Source organism: Neltuma alba, unplaced genomic scaffold (genome assembly GCF_004799145.2).
Source record: "Neltuma alba isolate B1F8T4 unplaced genomic scaffold, ASM479914v2 tig00012167_pilon, whole genome shotgun sequence".
In the NCBI taxonomy this organism is placed as follows: Eukaryota; Viridiplantae; Streptophyta; class Magnoliopsida; order Fabales; family Fabaceae; genus Neltuma; species Neltuma alba.
In genome coordinates this window covers 564,180-585,755 of record NW_021636714.1, presented here as the reverse complement: position 1 = coordinate 585,755, position 21,576 = coordinate 564,180, and the positions used below count along the sequence as shown (strand labels likewise).

Here is a 21,576-nt window from a genome sequence, read left to right as displayed (position 1 = left end):
CCCATACCTAGAGAAATAGAGAGGGAAATCTTCAAAGACGAGAGGTAGCTGAGTTACATGCGTCGCCCCTTTCCCCATTTATAAAGGCCCGTTGCCTCACGGCGGGCCGCCGTCGGGAAAATCTCAGCTGTTCTTTTTCGACCACGGTTAATCTGACGGCGCAAATTTAAACTTAACGATAAGCCACGCTGGCTTGCGGGAAAACGTGCTGTGCGCTCTGTGTGGATTATAATAGCTGCTACTTTATGTTTTTAATATAAAAATTAATTAACTAATTTAAATAAATTTAAAAAACTAGTTAACTTAGTTATTTATAATAAATAGGTATTATTTTTTAAAAAATATTCTTACTAATAACTAGAATTATTATTATAATGATTACTTAAAAAATAAATATAAAAGACAAAATATATTAAGATTTTATATTTAAAGTTAAAATAAAAATCAAACGAACTCTTATATTAATAGTCAAAAGTAGTACTTAATTTACAAAATGGCCGAATTGTTATTAGTTCTGAAGAAATCATATTTGCGCTTGTATCATAAAAAGGAATCATATTCGCGCACTAACTTAATTCATTTTTTCTCATATGAGTGTAATTCAAATAAAAATAAAAATTTAAAATTTTTTTCAGAAAAATGTATGTTTAAATATATAAAAAAATAGGAAAAATTGATGTTGTTTATATTGGGAGGGATTGAGGCGTTTGAAAAATATGAAATTTTAATATAATTTATAATGGCATTTTAATTATCCATATAATCAAATTGGATAACAAAATGACCCATTTCAATGTGCCAGCCGAAGCTTCGTAGTACGGGCTCGTATCTTTCTAAAGCGCCGTGGGAGCGAATGGCCCAAAAAATGCGTTGTCTATTGTTGGGCCTTTACAGCCCAGCCCAAGTCCATAGACTTTTGACGAGCCGATCACATCACACATGGACAACCACCGTTTAACCAACCCAAAAAAAAAAAAACATACAGTGAAGGATATCTGCAAACACACAGGTGACTTATAAATAAAAATAAAACACAAACTATTAATTATATGAACTGATTATTCGTTAGCTATAAGATTGGACTCGTCGCATGCCCTGTGACTTTTGTTTTAAAAGACTAGAAAACCAACATTCCCCCACATATACCTCTTTTTTTTTTTTGGATTTCTCCTCCGGTATCTCAGGGAAATAGGCGTCTTTCAGCCGTGACAACATCCCCAGACTAATCCGGATCGAGGGCTTGCAAGGAACCTTTCGGTCAGCGCCCTCTGACCCCTCAGGGTGCTGCATTCCCACAGCTCGAACTCGAAACCTGTGGTTAAGCTAGGACAGCCCCAGCCAGCTAACCTAACCCCCACATATACCTCTTTAGTTTGGTCCAGAGTTTTCTTTCTCCTTTTTTTTTTTTTTGTAAGCAGGCTTATCAACCATTTGACGACATAATTATTCTTATTTTTATTTTTAAATGGTCATTGTAAATCCTATATTCCAAGCTTTTTTAAGGGGCAGGAATAAAATCCTGCATTTTAAATTGAGTTCAACTTTTCTTGACCATATAAACTTGATGGGCACATAATTATTTTATATGCCCAAAGGTACTGCTCCAACAGAGACATGGAATCAAACCACCTACTCTCTCATTTATGGGTATCACTTGATTCTTTCTACGTAAATTATCTATGAAATGGGAATCATATCATATCTTGAACATAATTCAAAAACTCTGAATCTGAAGTTAGGAACTGCAGAAAGGTTAATCGACAGATTAAGGGATTTGAACAATAACTGACACGAACGATTTTATTTGTGTTATTCCAAATTTTTAATAGAATGTACTATCTTTCGTTCGTGAAAAAATTACTGTTTATCTTTGCCTACAGACTATGAAGTAATTAAACAATCTAAGTTATAGTAAACTTAAATTAATATAGCACTTTAAATTACCAAAATATCTCGATTTAAACTACTGATACTATTTAATGAAAGTCAGGTTACTGAAAAGAGATCACTAAAATGAAGTGTTCATGGAGAATGGGACGGTAGGGGGAAAAATAATTAACAACTTGTCGAAACAATTATTTTGGACCAAACTAAAACATTATAGGCCCTGTTTGGATGTCTCCGCAAACCATGGTTTGGGGAAGAAGTCAGCCAAATAGTCAGAAGCAATTTCAAATCACTTCTACCGAAACCATCGTTTTGAGATTCAAAACCATAGTTTTACTCCAAACCATGGTTTTGAACCCCAAAATTTTTTAGAGGTTGGTGCGGGCCCAACAACATATGACAAAACAATCCCCATAATTGATGCCTCACTCTTCATTTCGCACTCGATCCTTCATTATTTAATCTTATAATTTATAAATATATATACATATTAATTATTTATTAATTATATTATCTTATATATTATTAATTATGTTAGTAAAAATTATTTTATTAACAATTTTATTTCTTCAAATCAAAATATATTATAAAATATATCCCTTATATAATTATCGTATTAACTTATGTTTCTTTTTAGTAATTTGCATATGTAAAAAGTGCTTCTAGTAACAACTATCTAAACACTCTCACTTTTCAGAATCACTTTTCATATAATTTATTCTTCACAAAATCTATTCTCCCTAGAATCTATTCCTCAGAAACTATTCTTCAAACTATAGTTTGGTTTCATCTAAACACCCTCTTAGACCAACAATGGAACACTAACCAAGTCTTCCATCCATTTTTGAAGGATGCAATTATGGTTTGAATTTGATATCTCAGGTCTAGAACTTTTATGTATAATTTTTCTCAAATAAACAAGAAATGCCATCAATAAAACACAGCTAATTTGGACCTGCTTATTTAAGCACCTTATAAGCATGCTTTACTTAAGTTGAGACAAAACTTTCTTCACATACTTATTTCATATTTCATAAACTACAGTGGTCATATCATTAACATGCAGATAAAGGCATTCCACATAAGTAATTCTCTATTTTGTGTTTGTGAATTTGTTGTTTTGGAATACAACATAGGATAATCCGGGGCTAAAATGAGCACAATATTTAGATGCTGTCTTAAAGTCCAATATTTCACACTGATTAAACAAAGGAAAATTCTGCAATGTTCATAATATAAAAAAGATAGCATGAAAACAACACCCATTATAGCCATGGTTCTTTTGCTGTGCCACATGGACCACGAACAAGATGAGATTCCTTTGAACCTATTTGTGTAGTTGCGAATAATTTGTCAGCAGAAAAATAGTGATCATCTCACCATATTGTCCGCAGAAAATGTCTGTTTTTCCCCACCGTTTTAGTGATGAGAGTATAAACACACAGAAAGAGCGCTTGATTGTGTTCACACACACACAGATCTTTTGCCGTTTGGAGAATAAATAGATGGACCAAAAAAGCACCAGTTTTAAGAAGCTACGTAGATGGACCGTGAGAGGAAAACATGAACTTCATCTTCAGGAATCCCCAGCTTCAAAGGATCCCCGTACACGTATGTTTTGTTGAAATCCATGTACGTACATCTCAAGACTGCATAAAAAGCAAGGGATATTATCCCGTTTAATATAAAGCACTCAGAATGAATGGTTAGAATTAAGATTAGCATTAACAATTAAGAAATTAGGAAATAATACCGATTGCTTGTCACACCCATTAAAAAAAAAGTGATGAGCATGAGCCAAAAAAAAACTCAATCCTAAAAAATTAACCTATTAGGAGAGAGATCACCTTGAATTTATAAACCTCGTGTGTTGTGGGGTTTTCCAATATAGAACTCATAACAGAATACCTCCCTCAAAAACTGATATCTCCGGCAATTTCACTTTACAGCACTTCATTTAGTCTTTTTACTAGAGCCCTTCGCAGGCAACCTTTCCAGTTAGTGGACTTTCAATGAAAACACCAATATGATAAGTATAAATTCAAAAAGAGAGCTCAGTTCCAAAAGACTAACCTATAAACTAAAAAAAAAAAACCATTAAACTTATAAATCCCATAATATTTGTAAGATTTTCCAACGTGACTCAAAACAAAAAATACAAGTTCAATCCCCAGATACGGGTTTATAATTTTAAGCGACAAGTAACTTCTCATAAATGGGTTTTGTTAATGTTAATCAAAATCCTTAGCTTCAAAGACCCATAAGTAATATAAGATTCCATGCACAGTACAAATTCGTAATATACACAGGCCAGTAACAGCAGGATGATGGCTCATCATACCATTAACATATTTTTAGGCTAAAGTAATCGACATAGATATCCACACATGATATAATATCGGTCCGCACCAACAAAGAAACTCACCTAATTAGTCTGGTAAAAAAAAAAAACTCACCTAATTAGAGTCGTATTCATGAGCAGGTATAAATAATTCATTTTCAAAATCCAGACTGATCTAATATATATTCTGCATACCAGTTTGCGATCCGAATGTCTCAAAAGGACCAATATGTAAAGCGACGTGTAACTCACGTTTGATGTTGTCACGGAAGATTTGAGAAACAAAATAACAGCACGCTGAATACAAAGCTTTGCTCAGATGAAGCAACGTGGTGCGATCAGATCACACTTAAAAGCTACATCGATCCAATTTTAAACTCTGATTTTTTTTTTTTTTTAATTTCTGCTCTTCTTCCTCCTTCACATTTCCCTTTCAAATCCAAATCCCCTCTCACCTACCTGTCCCCACCCCACATGTTCTTCTCCCCCCTCCCATCCCCCCATAATTCATCTTCTCAGTTTTTGTACACATGCCTTTCCCCACTTCGTAATTCATTCACACTTAACCAAAATGGCAGACCTATATATATCACGGATCTGACTCATAGACTTCGGGCCAAGAGAAAATAGCTTTTAAAAAAGTGTTTTTTATCCTCTGGTATTTACCTTCATCTTTGTAAATAATCCAAACGGAACCTTTCGCTTTATCGTCACAAATCTCCAAACGGTACTGATATAATCCAGTACCCTTTCCATGCCCTGCTGATTACTATAGATGGAGAAAAGCGGATGAGTAGTCTCTGGACAGGGTTTCATTTATATACAACTACAGCCCTAATTAATTCCAAGGGTAAACATCAGCGATATATAACCAGTAAACTAGAGTATATTATCAAGAACACCACAAAAACATTTACTACGTGGGATACACAAAATTACATGCTTCTGGCAAGCAAACGCTCAGAAAATTCAAACTCACGTCAGACGCAGAAACCTCTCCCAGCAACCCAATACTTGCGTAAACGATGAAGCACATACACACTACTAGGCTCGTAGATATTCACACTTATAAAAAGAGTTAAGATATCAGGTTAATTAAAGAAAACACTTCTCTCAGAGGGACGGATTTCGCAGATGAAACGATCCGTTTGGAGTCAGGAGCTGTTATCCATATCTATATATATAAAACTCTATATTCCGCGTGTCTCCTCATTACCGAACCAGGCTCAAGCTCAGAGCAGCTTTGACGTCCAGTCTCCATGCAAACCCGCCGCTGTCCATCCTCCACACGTCACAAGGCACCGTCAACGAACTTGTCTTGCTCCCGCACGTGTAATCTACCCTCACCCTGCACGTGAACGATGGGTAGCCAACCACCGCTCTTCTCACAGCCATCCCCGCCTTCTCCTTCATCACCAATCGCACGCCTTGTTCACTGCCACCGCCCTGCCCCACCATGCTCCTGTAAGCTCCGTTCGTCCACGTCACCCTACCATAACCGTCCGATATAAACGCCGGACACGTGTCCTTGCCCAGCCTCACTGTTCGCTCGTCGTCCGTACCTCCTAGCCCTTCCCCCTCCACCCACGTCTCCGTCACACATTCAACCGTCACGCATGATCCCGCAGCCTTCATCAGCGACTGCTCATGATACCAAAACGGCACCGGAGGATCTACTTTACCCGGCGCGATGTTCTCGTTCTCGAAGTTCAACCACATCGGAGCGTTTCCGTTGTTCCGGAGACCCTTCGGTGCACGTATTACTGGATCTATCGCCAGAGGAGTCTTAGGATCAGGAATTTCTGGAAGCAGAGGAAGAGTAACAACCGGGCCGTTTTGTTCCGGCGATAATTTTCTCCTCTTATTGCACCGCTTGCCGTTGTTGGCGCCACCATCTCTAACGTACTTTCTCTTCGGCCTCCCGCCTTTGTGGAAGGCGTCACTGCTCTCCGACGAAGAAGTGCCGGAGTTGGTACTGCCGGCGGTTGGTTTCGGGGCAATCGGGCGAAACCTGAGCATTATTCTCTGAACCTTGGACATATCGTACGCCCCGGTGGCGTATCTCGCGATACAACACCCTCCCCTCCCATCCATCACCTTAGTCCAAGTCTGACGCGAAGAAAGCAATCAGCAAAGAGCTCAAAATCCGAATGCGAGGAAAAAAAGGACAAGATAAGAATAGAAAAAAAAAATTGCTAGCAGCAAGCACAGGGGACGGAAGAGAAATAAGGGCTACTTTTATAGCGAGGGAGAAAAGGACACGTACGGGGGAAGACAGGTGTGAGGAGAAGAGCTGAAACAACGCAGAGAAGAGATTGGACGGAGGGGGTAACGTGGCGGGAGATGGAAGAGGGAGGGCCCACGTGGGGGGCAGTGAGGGATGTGATTGGGCCCAACGAAGCAGCCAATGAGAGAAGGAAGAGTGTCGAAGGGAAGGCGCCAAAAGGGAGGCACGTAGACTCCGATCTACGAGCAAAGGTGTAGGGCTGAGAGGAGGTTAAGATTTTAATGATATGTTGGGGGAAAGTGGGGTTGGAGATGGTGAACAGGTGTGCCAATAGGAGCTAGGTATGTGAGTTTGGGGTTTCCGTATTTAGGAGCCGCGATATGTGCCAAGTGGACGGCCCGATAACGACAGTCATATCCGTTTTTATTTTTATTTTTTTGGATGACGTCACACTGGATTTTGTTTGTCGTCGCCCACTCGCTATCTCTGCACTGAAACTGAACTACTCCCTCCTCAACAACACCATTTTTTTCCCCTTTTTGCCGGTCGTCCAATTCTATAAGCCTACCGTGATAATCAATAATAATAATTACACTCACCCTAAAGTGTCAATTAAATAGTAGGCTTTCCATGAGAAGTTCCGCACTTGATTTTATGAAAAAATAATAAATAATTATGTTTTTCCATATGCACTATGTTTTTCATCAAGGGAAATTTTTTTTTTTTTTTGCTTTATACCATTGTACGTCGGATATAGTGTATGGCTTCCGTGGACCCTCACTTCCAATGCCACCGTTTGGTTCATCAAAAGGATAATGATAGTATATAATCGTCTACAAATCATGATGAATTTGCATGTTTGGCATGATGCTGCCGCTGTTGGAAAAATTGACCAAATTATCCAAAAAAAATTTCTGAACTTTATATCATACAAGTAAACCATCTTTCTAACCTTTAAAGTTCCGCAGCATGAGCTTTTATACCTACACAGATAACAATCATATTTTATAGCTACACGGATAACAATTATATTGTTAGTTTTATTTATTATTTATACGTAAATGACTTCCAATTTGAACAATTTAGCTCCAAAGGGGTTATGTTTATTGGAAAAATATTAATGAATTTTTTTGTTATGATCCTGCGGATGTTTTAAAAAAATATGATTTTTTGTTTAATTAGGCGTAATCAAATGTAAACTGATCGCCTGCCTTCAAAATTTGCATTTACCTCGTCCTCCTACTATAACCCCTCTCTAACTTCTAACCCTCTTCTCTGGCTTCGCGATGGTCGATCAAATTTAACCAGAAACAACCATGGCAAGCCCTTGAAAGAGATGAATCGGCCATAATAAAGCAACCCCAAACACAGCCATCTGTGACAAGGCAATATTAACTCCTATTCCTTGAGGCCAAAAGAAACTAAAAGAACCAAACGGACCCTACTCTTTCACAATACTACTATGACAGAAAAGCGATCTGCCCTTGAAGAAGATGAGGATAGAATATTGCGGAGAACACATCATGCTTCGCTTTTACTTTTATTTCATTTTGTTTTGTACGTTTTTTCGGTGCTAACAGTGCTATTACGTTATATATATGTATACAAAATGGCTGCTGCAATATACCCGCAAATCACAGGTGGCTAGCTTCTTTTATCTCTAACATGGTTGCAATATTGAAAACAACCCTCGTCAGAAAACGACGTTCTCCACTACCTGACATTTTAATATTCAGTTCCACACAATTGGATTTAATTTAGGGGAAATGCAAAAAAAGACTTGGAATTGTAAAAACGCAGATAGGGACCCTTGACAACTTCACTTTGGGTTTTGACAAGAATATATACCCTGAAGTTGTCAAACCCAAAGTGAAGTTGTCAAGGGTCTCTATCTGCGTTTTGCAATTCCAAGTCTTTTTTTACAATTTTCCCTTATTTTATGTATTTAAAGTACAGGATAAGCTAAATTATTTTCCTTTATATAGTAAGAGATATTTAAATTGCGCCATCTTTTATGGTTGCTGTCGTTGCTACTTTTATCATCATCGCACTTTGAGTTAATTTATTAAATAGATATTATTATCGGAATTAACTAATATTAATATCGCCTTATGGGTATATTATGACATGACATGACGTGGAACTGCAATCACTCTTGACTAGTTATCAATTCGTGGTAACATTTTTTTTTAAACGTAGGAATGACACAGACGTAATTGGTACCAATCAGTTTATATTAGTCGATTCCTTTTTTGACTCGCTGTTGGATTTCTTAGAACATGAAAAATGAAAAGTCAATTATTTCAGTATCCATCTTTACATGATTGAATTTTCTATATTTTAACTGTGGAATGCATAGCTAGATTGGATATTAATTACAACTTTTTTTCATAGGAGGTGGACGGTATAATTGAAAGCAAAATAACGTTGGTAAATACAGCTAAAAAAGTATAAATGGAAATTAACTATTGTGGTTGTTATAGTCACGGGGCAGCAAATATACATTCTGTTTATGAAAGGTTTTCAGACCTCATAATCGACAAGACGTAATAGACAGAGAAAAGTGACAGTACATTTCCCTGTGGATGATAAGCATGCAACAGTCTAAATTTTGTGTGCGCGTGTCATTGATTGAGAATCTAATTAATAGGATGGTATAAAAATTAATGATAAGGAAATTGAGGATGGTCCGATAATATACACCTGCGTGCTGTATTATTATGTAATGTAAAATATATTCTACGTATTTGTATATTTGTTTACGAATTATACAATTTATTTCTAAATTTGGTTGGGAGATGTACGAAACTAATATCTCTTCTATCTAGTCACAAAATCTAGCCTTCGGGTGTTTTCCTTATCTCTCATCAGCAGAGAAGATTGTACGGAAGAGAAGTAATGACTCACAAAAATTATACCACCTCCTATTCTAAACAAATCATCCTAGATTTTATATTTATAATGAAATTTTATATGTAAGACAAAAAAATAATAACATTTCTCTTTTCTTGTAATATTTTATAGTTTTAATTTGGTTTATTAATTTTGTAAAGCATATTTTCAGTCTCATATGAATAACATGGTTTTAAATATTGAATTTCATGTTTCAATAGATATTAATTTTAACATTATTATTTTTTTGTTAATGAAGATAATTGTGTTAAAATTAGAGAACTAACAAAATATTTAATAGAACGAAATCAAACCTTACGTAAAAAGAAAAAGAGGGATTCTGTTGTCGTACTTTTTTTGGCCAGGGTTGCTTTTGGCGTCGGCAAATAATATAATTTTATAATTTATGAACCACAGCCTGATACACACATATATTTTGCATTTATATCTATGACCAATAATAACTGAATAAATTAAAAAAACTCACCCTAGTCATGTCAATTACATTTTTTTATGAAAGGCAAGATTCTATGGTGGGACGACAGAGCCAAACCAATGGAAAGAGTCCATCTCGAAGCAGTTGATAAGCATTGATAAGTATACCCAGACGCAAGCCAGCTTTGGGCTTCTAGAATTATGCCACGTGCTCACGCGGCCCCTTCTACCCTCTTGTGGGGAATCCCGCGCACACACAGACCAACCAACCAACCAGCTAGCCGAAGCCTAACAATCATGAATGACCCCACGGTCCTTACATTGGGCTCAAATTACATCTCGGATACTTGACATAAGATATAATTGTTAAATTAGTTTTAGTTTTAAATATAAAACTAATTTTTTATATTTATTAATTTTTTTATATTACTCTTATAAATACTCTCTTAATGATAATCAAATAAGTAAAAGAGAAAGAATATTAAAAAAATAATTATAGTATTTTAAAAAAAATATATTATATTTCTTATAATTAACCAACTTATTTAATTTTTTTAATTTAGTTAAATGAGTTATTTTATATAGTATATATAGCAGGTACAGCCTTTGATGGTCACAGATCAATAATTCAAAACAAGGGCTCGGAATTTAAGAGAAACGTGGACCCCGTTATTCACGAGGCATCACAGATGGAGCAATCACAGCGATTGATCATGATGCTGCGATCTCATTGGCTGGCACATGGTACGAGAGCATTTTCATGGGCACTGGGAGGTGACCAGCAGATTCACACATGTGGTTGGAGGAGGGTGGTGAGTGATATGTATGACTGGTGAGGTGCCATTATTGGAGGCAATTTTGGTGGCAGAGAATTGTTGAGGAGAATCATTTTGATGATATGAACAATGTGTGTGTTTGGGGGATCCGAAGAAATTTCTCTTCTTCTTCTTCTTTTGTATTTTTTATTTTTTTTGTGTGGCTGAGATTGAATGGCTTCATTAATGTTGTACCTTCCTTCTAAAAAAGCTGCCGTTGTCGATTATGTCAAAGATTTTGATGGATGTCCCTTTTACTTTGCTTTTCTTTATCAAACACGTAATTATAAGTGTGTGTGCCGAAACTTGGAATGGAATTGGAACCTCCTTATTGTTATTAGAGCTTTGCATGAAGAGTCCTTATGCCCACAAACATGATCACACCAATCCTGGTTTTAATTGGTGCTTGTCATCTTTCGCCCATCTAACGCTTTGTTCCAGACAAATGACCAAACCCCACACACTTCGAGGAATAAAGGTCTCATGCTGCAAATAGTGGTTGAGAATTTTTTTTTTAAAAAGATAATATATTAATTACCTGAGATTTATATGAAATTAATTAATATTCATTCATGTTGCAAGCTGATTCAAATCATGCGTGTGTTATATCCCATGCTATTAGCTCGTATATAAATATTATTAGTGGCTGGACCTAATAATGGGAAGTATGTCTTTGAAATATGTTTTATACATTCATATCTATTCAAATTTGAACTAAGGCTTTATATTTAAGCAATTATTGTCCTTTTTTATCAAGCGAAATGGCTCGGATTAAATAGTCCAACTGATTGGACTGTTGCTGGCTGAACATGTTGAGCACTCAATTTGGATAATGAAGACTTCTTTTATATATAGCGAGTTGGATGATAAAATTAGTTTTGAAAAATCCAGACGAGTTTTGAGCCCAATGAACTATTAGTTATCCATGGAGATTATTCATCTAATTATTCAGGCTCTCGGCTTTGTGTGTTATTTTTTTTAAAAGATAGATTTATAACACTCATGATTTGTAAACAATGATTGCATATACTTCTCTGATTCTATTTATGAGGCACTTCTAACATATTTTACACAAACCAAGAAAAACCTTAAACTATATTAACTTTTCATTAAAATATAGCAACTTTCTAACTTTACCCCTTTTTAATATATACAACTTTAAAAAAATAATTATTTATACAATAATAAATGAAGGATAATATAATACATTCATGCTAAAAATTTAATGAAGTAACTTATAAATAGGATAAAAAAAAACCTTCTCTCTTTACCTTATAAATAGGACCAGAGGAGTATATTTTATATTGATATTAACATTGACATTAGTATTAATCAAAATAACTCCTATTTAATATATTTAATTTTTCATACATGAGCGTGATAAATAATTTATTATGTCTGGAATATGTACACGTGTGTGTGCACATGTATGCGTGTGTCTAACCCCCATCGATGCAAATTAAACGTCCGCAGAAGTGACTCTCCATGGGGGATTCCCTCTTCCATGATACGTACTACCCCGCGGCTTTTTACTGCAACTCCCTCAATTATTGTATGCTTCTTAGAAACATGTGATTCAAAGACAATTATTTCTCGCCAAAAAGGGGGGAAAAAAGAGAGAGACACAATCACTGATATATCCGATATCTGGAACCGTGCATCATGAACAGAGCGTTAGGTGCGTGATTACCGTATACGACGTCCTCTCTCGGGAAGCTTCTGGTTTGGTTAAACAAAACCAATAATTCTCTCTCTGGATGTGTTTTTATAAAGCGCGGTTATTGAATTTTCATTCATTAATTACATATTATTGCCAAATTCGGTGATTATTGGATGATGGTTTATTAATAAACAATCTTAGAAGAGTCATGATTCGCAATCACGGAACACGCATAATTATATTTACTGTTGCAGAAAGATTTAACAATAATTGACATTGTTGCACCAGAAAAAAAAAAAAGAAGATATTGAGTGACCTGGAGAGGTACTAACATGCATAACAGTATATTGTTAAGCTCGTGATGACATATTCTGTGGTAAAAGTTGGTATTTAATACAAATTCCACTGTACAGGACAAAGATTTGAAGGACTCTTGTCTCTTAAAACATACCAAAAAAAAAACTCAGATTTGAAGGACTTTTATCATATTTGTTATTTAATTATCTCTCATCCTATCCCCATAAACAAGAGTGTTTTGATAAATAAATTATCTTTTTTCATATGGTTGTCCCTTCTAATAGTTTTGAGAGTAATATGTTAGTCTCCAGATATATCCCAGATTCCATTATTGAACACATACAAATTATAGTTGGTGGCGTGTTGACGAAGCCCAGTAACATCGAAGTCATGTTGTTCGGGAGACAAGATCTTCTTTGTGTCTAATCACGTGGAATATGGATCAGAGGAGTTAGGTCATTGCCCTATAGAGATAAGAATTTAATATACGGCCATGTATTAACATCTTGACATATAAACTGCACTAAATGTGCAAACACGATGATCATTCAAATTAAATAAATAATTTATTGCCAATACAAATAATTGATCTTATCTTCCCTCCTCAGCACTGTTTATCTTCAATTTGTATACTGTTTCTGACGTCTAGTTCCCCAAAAACTCAGAAATATACCCGCCACGAGATGAGGAACCTAGTAACCTTTGACGTAAAAATTTGTCATAAAAACCACCTTTTCATTCATAAACAACGCGCAAGCAATTCATCTCATCTGTGCTCCATATTTAATTTGTTTTCATATGTCTTGCTAACAATCAAGTGACGGTTTTAACAACGAATAAAGTCGTCTAAAGATGTTTCATATTGAATAAGTTTAGTTGAAGGAAAAAGGCGTACAAGATAAATGCAAAGACCTGAAAACTTAATGCCACATCTATTGTGTTTTGTCGAGATGAGGTTTGACGTAGATATTTCTATATTTAAGGCTGGCAATAGTAAAGTTGGCCACGCATGAGTTATACTTAGATGCCGTATCTACCTTCCACTTCAAACCCAATATTATCCGTACTTTTTTTTTTTTCTGGTTGCTAAATAAATTCCCTTTATTAACCCAATAACGTCATTTCTTTTTCTTTTTCTTCCTGGTTAATTACATGCCATTAATAATTATTGGACCAATTGACCATCCTTCTTCAAGTTTAAAACTACATATAATATGATAATGAAATGGCGAGGCAGTAATAATATCGTTTTATAGGATGAAGCTGGACTTTAATCTCGTGACTTGCTGCTGTCTATATTGTTATAGACGTCAAAGTCACTCTTGGGAGAGTCACGAAAGACATGATGAGTCAAATTATAACTTAAAATGGGCCATGATGCATGATCTATTCCATATATATATGTCTTGATCTTTCCATCTATAGAGAAAAGCTGCACGCGGCATGTTTAAGATATAGATGATAATGATTACGCTTGCATAATTGTATCTTACTCATCACTCCGGACAACCACATCCAATCATGCATCAATATAAAAAGACTACAGTTTAAACTAGTTAAGTTTCTTAAGTACGTTCTAATATTATATTTTGATGATATGGATAACATTAGCTAATCATTTCATATAATTAATTAACGGGAGTTTATATCCAAGACAATGCAATAAATGCACTGGATAATATGGTTTAATTTTCTTATATTTTAAAAATATAGCGTTTATTTGTTGATTATAGTAACTTGAAATGTTAATATAATTTTTTGCCCATTGAGTTTGTCCTCATTTTAATTTTGGTTAATTAAATTTCAAATTATAGAATTCAGTCTCTAAATTTTTTATTGGAAATATTAGTTTTTATAACTTAATGAAAACTGGACCATTTTATCTCTTCAGGAATCAAAATTTATGATTTAAACTAAACACGAGAGATTATATCAATCATGATACGTAAGAAAAGAAGAAAATAGTGGGGTGGTGACTAGCGATTGCCTATAGATTCTTGGTTGCCTTTTTTGGTTACAGCGGATGACCTCCCTCCATAATTTAAGCATGGGCATCCATTCAGAATTCGACATGTTAAAGCAAATGGGAACTAGCTTTACTCAGAATATCGAGATCTGGAAACAGATGACATGACCTTGGTAATGGTAGGTATCCTATTCTCTATCTTATAACACCAAACTAATCAATAGCAACGTTCGTCAAACGTAAGAAAACTTTAATTTTATAAAAATACACGCTATGACACATATTTTATTAAACTCCATGCAGTTTCATTTTCATTTATTTTCAGGATTTCTTCACATATACGAATAATTGTAATAATTTGGGTGCTAGTTGTTATGGTTCATGAATAGTGAGATTTTTTTTTTTTTTTTGCTGATGACAATTAAAAAATATATGTTACATCGACCCATTGAAGTATATTTAATGATAGTTGAAAGACTCAGCTTTGGCTTTAATTATGAATTATTAATAATTTATCTACATAGTTATTGAGAAAAAAATAATTTTCAAGTTCATTTATTATCACTCTTTAAGTGACAATTTTCCCCCCCAAAGATGTGAGACAGAAAAATCAAAAATTCAGAAATGACGTACGGGTTAGGTTATTATATTGTTTAAATTTAAAATATATTAAAGACCTTTCAATTTAAAATCCAACATATTGCCGGATTAAAATCGTTATAAGAAAATGCTAACGACTGCTGTTCACATCAAAACTGTCCAATGAAAAACAGATAAACCGAAATCATGTTTGGTCCAAGACTTAAAAATGGGACGATACCTTTTTAATCATATAAGAACTAGTTAATTAATCTGAATAAAATGAGGCTGAAATAACCATGAAAAATTTTCTTATTAAAAATATTATCAGGTACTAAATTTAAGCATCTAATGAGAATTCAAATCTTAATTTATTATACACGGGCTGGTCCCTTTTTAATTTGTTATTCTCAGGAGCTGTCCCAAATGTTAACAAGGAGCGAGCTTTTCCTTCTGGGCCGGTGAAATTCTGGAATCGGGCATCTGGGCTTAGTTTACGATGTTGGGCATCGCAGAAGCAATAGGACTCAACACTAAAAAAATGGACATGTGCATAGCACATAATCCAGGCTGCTCATAACGAACTTTGTTCCTGGGCTTCTTTTGTCGATGAAAAATGGCCGCGCTTAATTTACCCAAAAAAAAATGTGAAGCTGATCTGTACCGATAATAATGCATTAATTCACATTAATTGTGTCAACAATGATCACTTGTTGACTGCCAATATGAGGAGATCTGAACGTTTACAAACTCATGCAGGTGAAAAGACATCTATATAAAGTCAGTTTTGACCATTATCACATTTCGAAGCCAAGCTTATTGATACTATATCGAGGCGATCATTTGCATTTCATTTCCTCGGGAAATAATTGGCCAATTCAATTGAGACACTGGTTTGGTTCAGTTTGCTTGTTTTTTGTTTGGACTATAGGAGGAAACTTCTTCTCACTGTTTAAAACTGCATATCAAATGAAGATTTCATCGTAATTTCATTTACACTTTTGGCATTACGAGATGATTTTCATTATTTTGTTCATCTCCATTTATTATTTCTATTTTTTCAATTATGTTTCCATGCATGCCCAACCATGATATGGTAAAAATACCACTTTTATGATATTCATATATTGCCCTGTTTTTTTATGTCTAATATAAGAACTAGTTAAGAATTTTATTTAATTTTAAATATAATATAATATTTAATTTTTCACTTTACCTAAATTAATTAAGTATGGGAGAGAACACTTATTTTTGGTCACGCAATTATGTCTCCCTCCGGCCTCTGCCCTTTTGTAGCTGAACATTATTGAAGAAAAAAACCTCTCACTGCAACACAGAAAGTGCCGTTTCACTGGCAGTCCATTTTTCTTCCCTCCTGTTCATGCGAGGGGAACGCTTCTGTTCTCTTCGCTCGCCGTCTGTGTTGGCATCAGCCTTGTCCGTCGGCGTTGGTTGCAGCCTCGTCCGTCGGTGTTGGGCGGAGGAGCACTTGGTGCTGCTGGCTGCTTGGTGTTTTTGTAATGCACCTTTTTCTCCTTTAGCTGCTTCCATTGAAGCTTCTACAGGTAAGATGCGCACGATTGACTTACTTGAGGTTCGTTTGACATCGTAAATTGCTAGCATCTGAAGTGTAAATTTAATGGAAGTTGATACTTGACAGGGTCTCTAGGGTTTGCAAGATATGGGCTGAACTTGTTGGGTTTTTGCTCGCTCTTCTTCCGCTTCTTGAATTAATAATTAGTTGCTGAGTGTTTGAAAAATATGTAAATCCTATTTGATTTTCTACTATTTGGTTTCTAGTGCTGATGGATGAACCTAATTTGAATTTCTATATTAAGCGCCTTTGGTCTCATGTAGGAATTTTATTTGAAATTGGAGATTCTCTTGGTGTGCTTCGATTGTTATTTCTCTGCAATAAAAAAAAGAAAAAAGATTCCGTTTGAATCAATTATAACATAATGCAAAGCATATGTTTGCTTCCCTTTATTACAGTTATAAAAGCATCATCTTCCTTTATGTAGCAACCTCTACCTGTAGCATTTTATCCTTAAATTACAACTTAGGATTTTTTAAATGACGCTATTCTTCTGCTTGATTCTTTGTTTATAAATCAGTGCTTCGTTTGTATGCTGTTTGCATTTGTGTACTTCCCTATATTCAAGTTTCAGAGTGGCCATCCAAACACACTGAATCTGTTGGTAGAGTTCGAATCTAAGTTTTATTGTTCAGTTTGCTGACTAAGTTCTTTGAACTATTTTGTTCTGACTCTTAAATCTTCTCTCTAATAGATTGTCTAAGTTGTTCTCACTGTGGATGTCTACGTCTGAGAATCTCCTCAATTTCTTCCAGGCTAATATCTGCTGGTTTCTCTTTCAAATGCTTGAAGCATGCTCATATCTAGTCTCTCTCTCTCTCTCTGTTTTTTTTTTCCCTTTGTTTTTGTGGGGTTCATGCAAGTAGTAATGGCTAAGGGAGTTCTTGATTTGTGGTTTGAGTTTATCAGTATTGCTTTTTTGTTTCAAGCAGATGACGCTTTCTCTATGCTCGTGGAATGTGAACAGACGTAAAATGTTGTGACATCCATACCGAGAACAAGGCAATTGGGTCTTGATTTCAAATCAACCATGGAGTGCAACAAGGATGAGGCTCTAAGGGCTAAGGAAATTGCAGAAAGTAGAATGCAAAGTGGTGACTTTGTAGGGGCACTGAAGTTTGCTACAAGGGCCCAAAAACTGTTTCCTGAAATTGAGAACATCGTTCATATCCTTACAGTTTGTGAGGTTCACTGTGCTGCACAGAAGAAGCTTTCCGGATCTGAAATGGATTGGTATGGAATTCTTCAGACTGAACAACTGGCAGATGAAGCAACCATAAAGAAACAGTTCAGGAAGCTTGCCCTGCTACTTCATCCTGATAAAAATAAGTTTTCAGGTGCAGAGGCTGCATTCAAGTTGATTGGAGAAGCAAATAGGTTGTTAACTGACCCAGAAAAGCGGAGATTGTATGACATGAAGTACAGAGTCTTCATGAGAACTGCATCATCTAAGCCCCCATATTATCATTCAAATGGGAGTGTATTTGCCCAGAAACACGATGTACAAGCAAGAAATCATCACAATTATTCACACTCCACAAGTTGGAATTCCTATCAGCAGGCTGCTCAACAAACTTTCTGGACATCTTGTAATCATTGTAAAACCAGGTATGAATACTACAGAACTGTTTTAAATGCAACCTTACGCTGTCACCAGTGTTCTAGACCTTTTGTGGCTCATGAGTTGGGATTTCAGCCCGGTTCACCTGGATATAAGTGGACAACAGACCAAAGAGAATATCCAAATTTTGAATCCGTGACAAAATGCACTTATGGAGTTGATGGGCACTGTAAAGGTCAAAAGGGTGACAATGGCAATGTGGCTGCGGGAAGGGCAAAGGTGGATGTTAGAAGGTCCAAACCTGCTTCACCCAAACCCAGGGAGTCTTGTTCCTCAACTCATGTTGGAAGTAAGAGGAATAGGGAGTCAGTTCCAGATCCCAGAGAAAGTTGCAAGACTGGGAATGCTAACAGTGTTAAAAATTCCAATGTTCAAGGAAGTGGTGTTGACCCTTCTGGATCTAAAGCAGAAGCACAGTCTAGGAGATCTTCCAGGCAAAAGAAGGATGTTTCTTACTCTGAAACCTCCCATGATGATGATGATTTTGAGAGTCCTTCTAAAAGGCGCCGACAAAATGGATCATCTAGCACTGTAGCAATGGAGGAAAGAGAAGTACCTGCAAGTGGTGGGTTGTCTAAACACAATCATTCAGCTAGTTCTGTAGCTGGCCTGGGTAGTGAGAGTGGAGAGAAGAACAATAAAGCAAGTGGTCTGCCTGAAGAAATATTGCTACAGAAGAGAAGCAAAATTGAGCAATCTCATGTGCATGGAGAGGAGCCATCCAAGTCAAGTGTTGATGAGACAAACTCAAAAGCCGATCATCATCCTCCATTTAATTCAGATGTCCCTTCTATTCCAGATATCATCAACTGTCCTGACCCAGATTTCAGTGATTTTGAGAAGGATAGGGCAGATAATTGTTTTGTTAAAGATCAGTTCTGGGCCATTTATGATCCAAGTGATAGCATGCCAAGATACTATGCTCGTGTGAAGAAAGTGCTGTCTCCTGGGTTCAAGTTGCTGATTACCTGGCTGGAGGCTGACCCAGATGATGAAGGTGAGATTGATTGGCAAAATGCCGAGTTGCCTGTTGGTTGTGGTAAGTTCAGATTAGGTGACACTCAAGAAATTGAAGACCGTGCTATGTTCTCTCATCAGATGCATAATATAAAAGCAATTGGCAGAAGACGTTATATGGTATATCCTAGTAAAGGGGAAACATGGGCAATATTTAAAGACTGGGATATAAAATGGAGTTCTAATCCAGAAAAGCATTGCAAGTACGAATATGAATATGTGGAGGTCCTGTCAGATTTTACTGAGAATATTGGCATTGAAGTTGTGTATCTTGGCAAATTGGAAGGCTTTGTTAGTCTCTTTCAGCAAACTGAGCGTAATGGACTTGGCTTATTTTTTGTTCCACCTAATGAGCTCTATAGGTTCTCACATCGAGTTCCTTCATTTAAAATGGCTGGTGATGAAAGAGATGGCGTTCGTTGTGGATCTTTTGAACTTGATCCTGCTGGTTTGCCTGTTGATCTTTTTGGGTTGGGTAATACCGATATGGATATGGGAGATGACGTGTTAGATGCCGGGGTCAAAAATTCAGGCCACAAATCCTCTGAACAAAAGGTGGAAAATGTGGTTCTTGATGAGAGTGGTCACGAGACGAAAATAAATAAGAGTAGTGATGTCGAAAGAGCTTCCTCAGTACTTAGAAGATCGCCAAGGGGGTTGAACAGAAAAGATATGAATAATGACCGAGTTAATAGAAGTCAGAATGTGGCTAGAGAGAATGGTAGCAAAGACATGGGCTGCATGGACTCCAGTCAACCTGATGGAACTGATGAGCCTAGTCATGAGAGGAAGCTGCATAAGACGGACGAGGTTCAAAAAGCTTCCTTGAAACTTAGAAGATCACCCAGGGGATTAAAAAACAGAAGTATGGAAAATGGTCAAGTAAATGAGAGTCAACATATGACGAGAGAGGATCGGAGCAAATATCTAGGTTGCAAGGACTTCCGTCAACCTGAGGGAATTTCTGTTGAAGATCAGGCTGGCGAGAGGGTCAAAACACTAAAGAAACATGCAAAAAATGATGGTGGAAGAGAAGGTTCAAATGTGCAGAGATCACCTAGAGATTTAAGCAAGAAAAAAGCCCAAGTAGATGCAAATCAATGTATGACTGGCAAGTTAAGTGGTGAGCATTCAGATGCCAACGAAAAGTTGAAGGATAGCAGATTTTCTGACTCTTTTGGAGGTGTTTGCAAACCTTCCACTGAAGGTTGCAGAGCTCCAAAAGCATCACGAAATATGATAAAATCTGAAGAGATGTTTCAGCGTGGTCAGATATGGGCATTATATGGTGACAAGGATCGGATGCCTGAGATTTATGCACAAATTAAGAAGATTGATTTTGCCCCGGATTTCAGATTGCATGTCGCCTCCCTTGAACCCTGTTCAATGCCCAAAGGCATAACTGGCGTGGTAGCTTGTGGTACCTTTATGGTTAAAAATGCTAAAACTCGGGTCGTTTCCATTTCTACTTTCTCTCATCAGTTAAGAGTTGAACCCAGGCAAGATAATAGATATGAAATTTATCCAAGGAAAGGTGAGATATGGGCGCTATACAAGAACCAGCATCGTGGATCAACTTGTTCAAACCAGGTTAGAGGTGATTGTCACATAGTGGAGGTGTTGGATGATGATGATGAGAGTTCAAAGGTTGTGTTTCTTGTTCGTCATCACGACTCTAGGCCAATTTACAAGACTCCTAGAATTCAGAGATCTAAAAATGTTATCATTAATATACCACGGGTGGATGCATATAGATTTTCTCACCGGATTCCTGCTTTTAAGCACACTGGGGATGGCGATACTCATCTCAAAGGATGTTGGGAGCTGGATCCTTCATCAGTTCCTGGTTTTGTAATAAACTTAGGGTGAAGCATAGCCTGTCTTCATAAGTTGTGTTTCTTTCTGTTTTTTTAAGGATTTGGAACTCAGCATCTATGTCATTGCAATGTGTAAAATTTCTTTTCTCACGAATCATGATCGCTAACATAACATCCTCAAGTGTAGTAAGCCCTGCCTATGTCTTGTTTTAAATTTTGTAATATGGCAACTACCAGTTGTCGAGGTTCAGTAATTCTGATAAACCAGCTGCTGAGCTTACGAACCTTTTCCATGCAAATGTATTAGGGAATGGACTACAAGCTTGCATTTATGATGCTGCGAACTAAGAATATTATGGACAGAATCCTGAAATGGGAATGATATTCTGTATGTTATATCCCAATATGTATGTTGCATTGTTTCAGGA

The 21,576-nt window shown here is 36.3% G+C and overlaps 2 protein-coding genes across 3 annotated transcripts; one reads left to right on the top strand and one right to left on the bottom strand.

Moving 5' to 3' along the window:
- Window positions 1-5,070: 5,070 nt before the first annotated feature.
- Window positions 5,071-6,414, bottom strand: LOC114724081 (uncharacterized). Its single transcript, XM_028910356.1, has one exon. It carries the CDS (start codon window positions 6,320-6,322, stop codon window positions 5,441-5,443), a length of 882 nt encoding a protein of 293 aa, XP_028766189.1. The 5' UTR covers window positions 6,323-6,414; the 3' UTR covers window positions 5,071-5,440.
- Window positions 6,415-16,428: 10,014 nt separating this feature from the next.
- LOC114724094 (uncharacterized) lies at window positions 16,429-21,539 on the top strand. Of its 2 annotated transcripts, none has more exons than XM_028910383.1 (2): window positions 16,429-16,664; window positions 17,661-21,539. In XM_028910383.1, the coding sequence occupies exon 2, from the start codon at window positions 17,724-17,726 to the stop codon at window positions 21,198-21,200; it is 3,477 nt and encodes a 1,158-aa protein (XP_028766216.1). In that variant the 5' UTR covers window positions 16,429-16,664; window positions 17,661-17,723; the 3' UTR covers window positions 21,201-21,539. The 2 variants fall into 2 exon arrangements, with proteins under 2 accessions (XP_028766216.1, XP_028766215.1); XM_028910382.1 differs by having other exon boundaries at window positions 17,626-21,539.
- The last annotated feature ends 37 nt before the right edge of the window (window positions 21,540-21,576 follow it).